Genomic DNA, 2,235 nt, shown 5'->3' with positions numbered 1-2,235 from the left:
CAAGCAAACTACACTGAAAAAATTTTTTTTTCTTTTTTTTCAAAAGCAAGTTAACCTTTATAAAAGCACTTGGAAGAAACCAACACATTACAATGGTGAAGATAAGTGGATTCACATTGTGTTAGGTGAAAAAATACAACAATTTAGTTTTAGTTTCTAAATAACGTCTGTTCTGATGTGACTATATGAGAACAAAGAACCCAACTGGATACAAAGTCGAGTTTCAACAAAACAAGAAAAAAGGCAGAATGTCTGGTTACTAGTAGCTTCATCTATGCCAAATTTCCAGGCTTCCAGAAAGCCTCTCAAAATATACATTTGCCATGAAAATAATAAGAAGAAATCTAGCGTTGCTAATAGCGCCTAACAACATCTCTCATGTCATTACAGCAATCAGACCCATCAAAAAAGCTTCTCAATTTCCAAAGCTCCCGGTCGAAAATATCATCCACGAAGGGCCGAATCATAATAGCATCCTTGGGTTGGTTCGAAAAGGAATTTGGGTTATCATCCACTATAACCACCCGTTTGAGATCGTGACCAGTTTCGTTAAGGTCCTTCACGATCTTCTCGTTTATGTGGCGACATGAACCACATAGATCCAATGTAAGATGAACCGATTCCGGTCCAGCCTGTCCAACACCATGGACGCTTACTCCTTAGTGTCGCGTGAAAACAACAACCTCATACTTAGAAACGAGAGTCTCAAGGAACTCGTCGACACCGAGGAGCTTGAGGACATAGAAGTCCATGGGCTGATGCGCGCGATCTTTGACAAGAGTTTTGTGATACGACGACGGATGGAAGAGTGGAAGAAGGAGGGAGAGAAGACATGGAGGAAGAGGGCGGGAGAGATTGACTCAGAAAAAGAAAATGACGTGGCACGCCACCGTTAGCCTTCTAAGCTGATTTTTAACACCGTTGGTTTTGGAGGACAAAAAATTATAGTTTTCTTAAGGAGAAGGATCAAAGTGTATCAAAGTTTGAAAGAGGGACGAAAAATAAAACCGCTTGATAGTTGAGGAACTAAAAACATATTTAACCCTTTTTGTTATATTGCATCACAAGCTCACAAATGAAATCACATGTTTGTAGTTACATTTTAAGGTATGTATATTGCCAACACCCAATCTTATCCAGGTAAATAAATTCATTTTAAAAAATAAAAAAATAAAAAATATTTTTTTCAATTAATGGTAGGTAAAAAACCAAAAAATAAAATATATATATTTTTTTAATTTTCAAACTTTAATTTTACCACAAAAAGAAAAAAAATAATAATAAAATGAAATAGTCCAATTTATTTTTAATCCATTTTATGAGTCCAACTTCTCAAGGGTTCTATACATATACTCACCGCCTCTTTCCTCGTCGCATCTCTCACATGACATCTTAGTATTTAAAAAGAAATGTGATTTTAGTTAGAATCATTATATGATATTATATATGCTATGATTTGTTGCGGTAGTTTTTAAAAGAAAGATATGATTCTAATGATTTGCAAAACTAAGATGAATATCTCATATATTATTTGATTTGATTAATTTTTAAAATACATTACTATTAAGAACAATTATTTCTTATATTGTTCATTGTCAATAACTTCACAATTGAGATAAGATTACAAAGATATTATTATGTGTGTATAAATACTCATCCATTGTAAAAAGGAGAAGAAAGAGAGACTCTCCTAACCATAATTACCAAGGAAGAAATTGTTGGAGCACTTGGAAGGTATGTGAAAAGGTAGTTGCAGAGTTTTGAAAGTATGTTACTTCTATTTTTTTTTTCTTTTGATTTAGGCATTATATCATGTCTTTATATTGTAGACACTTTTCGTTTACACTTAACTTTGACATTTTCTTTTAGGGACATTATTTTTACTATTCACAACTATCAATCATTAGAAGAATATCTTTCCTTATTTCTTTTAGTGTTGGTTCCATCTCTCTTATGGTGTAACACCCATTTTCAAAATTCTTTTTGTAAAAAATAAAATAAAAAACTAAGTAAACAATTTCAAAAAATAAAAATATATTTTGTTTCTGTTTTGGTGTCTTGTCCAACAAAAAATAAATATAACATTATTATAAATTAAAATTTTGAAAGAAATACATTTAAAAAATAATAAAAGTGTCTTTTCTTTTGACATTTTAAAGATATGAGTACTTATGTGTTCATTCGCATCGTCCTATTGGTTAATACTTTTTTTTTCTAAATATAAATAATATTTTA

At 31.4% G+C, this 2,235-nt stretch overlaps 1 protein-coding gene across 1 annotated transcript; it reads right to left on the bottom strand.

Moving 5' to 3' along the window:
• Positions 1-353: 353 nt before the first annotated feature.
• LOC124845593 (mitochondrial import inner membrane translocase subunit TIM50-like) lies at positions 354-752 on the bottom strand. The gene is made up of 2 exons (XM_047322712.1): positions 684-752; positions 354-632 (listed from the first exon to the last, which is right to left on the bottom strand). The coding sequence occupies exons 1-2, from the start codon at positions 750-752 to the stop codon at positions 354-356; spliced, it is 348 nt and encodes a 115-aa protein (XP_047178668.1).
• Between the last annotated feature and the right edge of the window lie 1,483 nt (positions 753-2,235).

This window comes from Vigna umbellata, chromosome 1 (assembly GCF_029865625.1).
Source record: "Vigna umbellata cultivar VRB3 chromosome 1, Vumbellata_1.0, whole genome shotgun sequence".
NCBI classification, from domain to species: domain Eukaryota; kingdom Viridiplantae; phylum Streptophyta; class Magnoliopsida; order Fabales; family Fabaceae; genus Vigna; species Vigna umbellata.
Note: the sequence above shows the minus strand (reverse complement) of the source record. Positions and strands in the feature narration are given on the sequence as shown.

Excerpts from the sequence above, each read along its gene's own strand:
- LOC124845593 (XM_047322712.1), bottom strand. The coding sequence starts at position 752 with ATGGACTTCTATGTCCTCAAGCTCCTCGGTGTCGACGAGTTCCTTGAG. Across the intron at positions 633-683 it reads CTCTCGTTTCTAAGTATGAG|GCTGGACCGGAATCGGTTCA; the intron begins GTTGTTGTTTTC and ends GGTGTTGGACAG.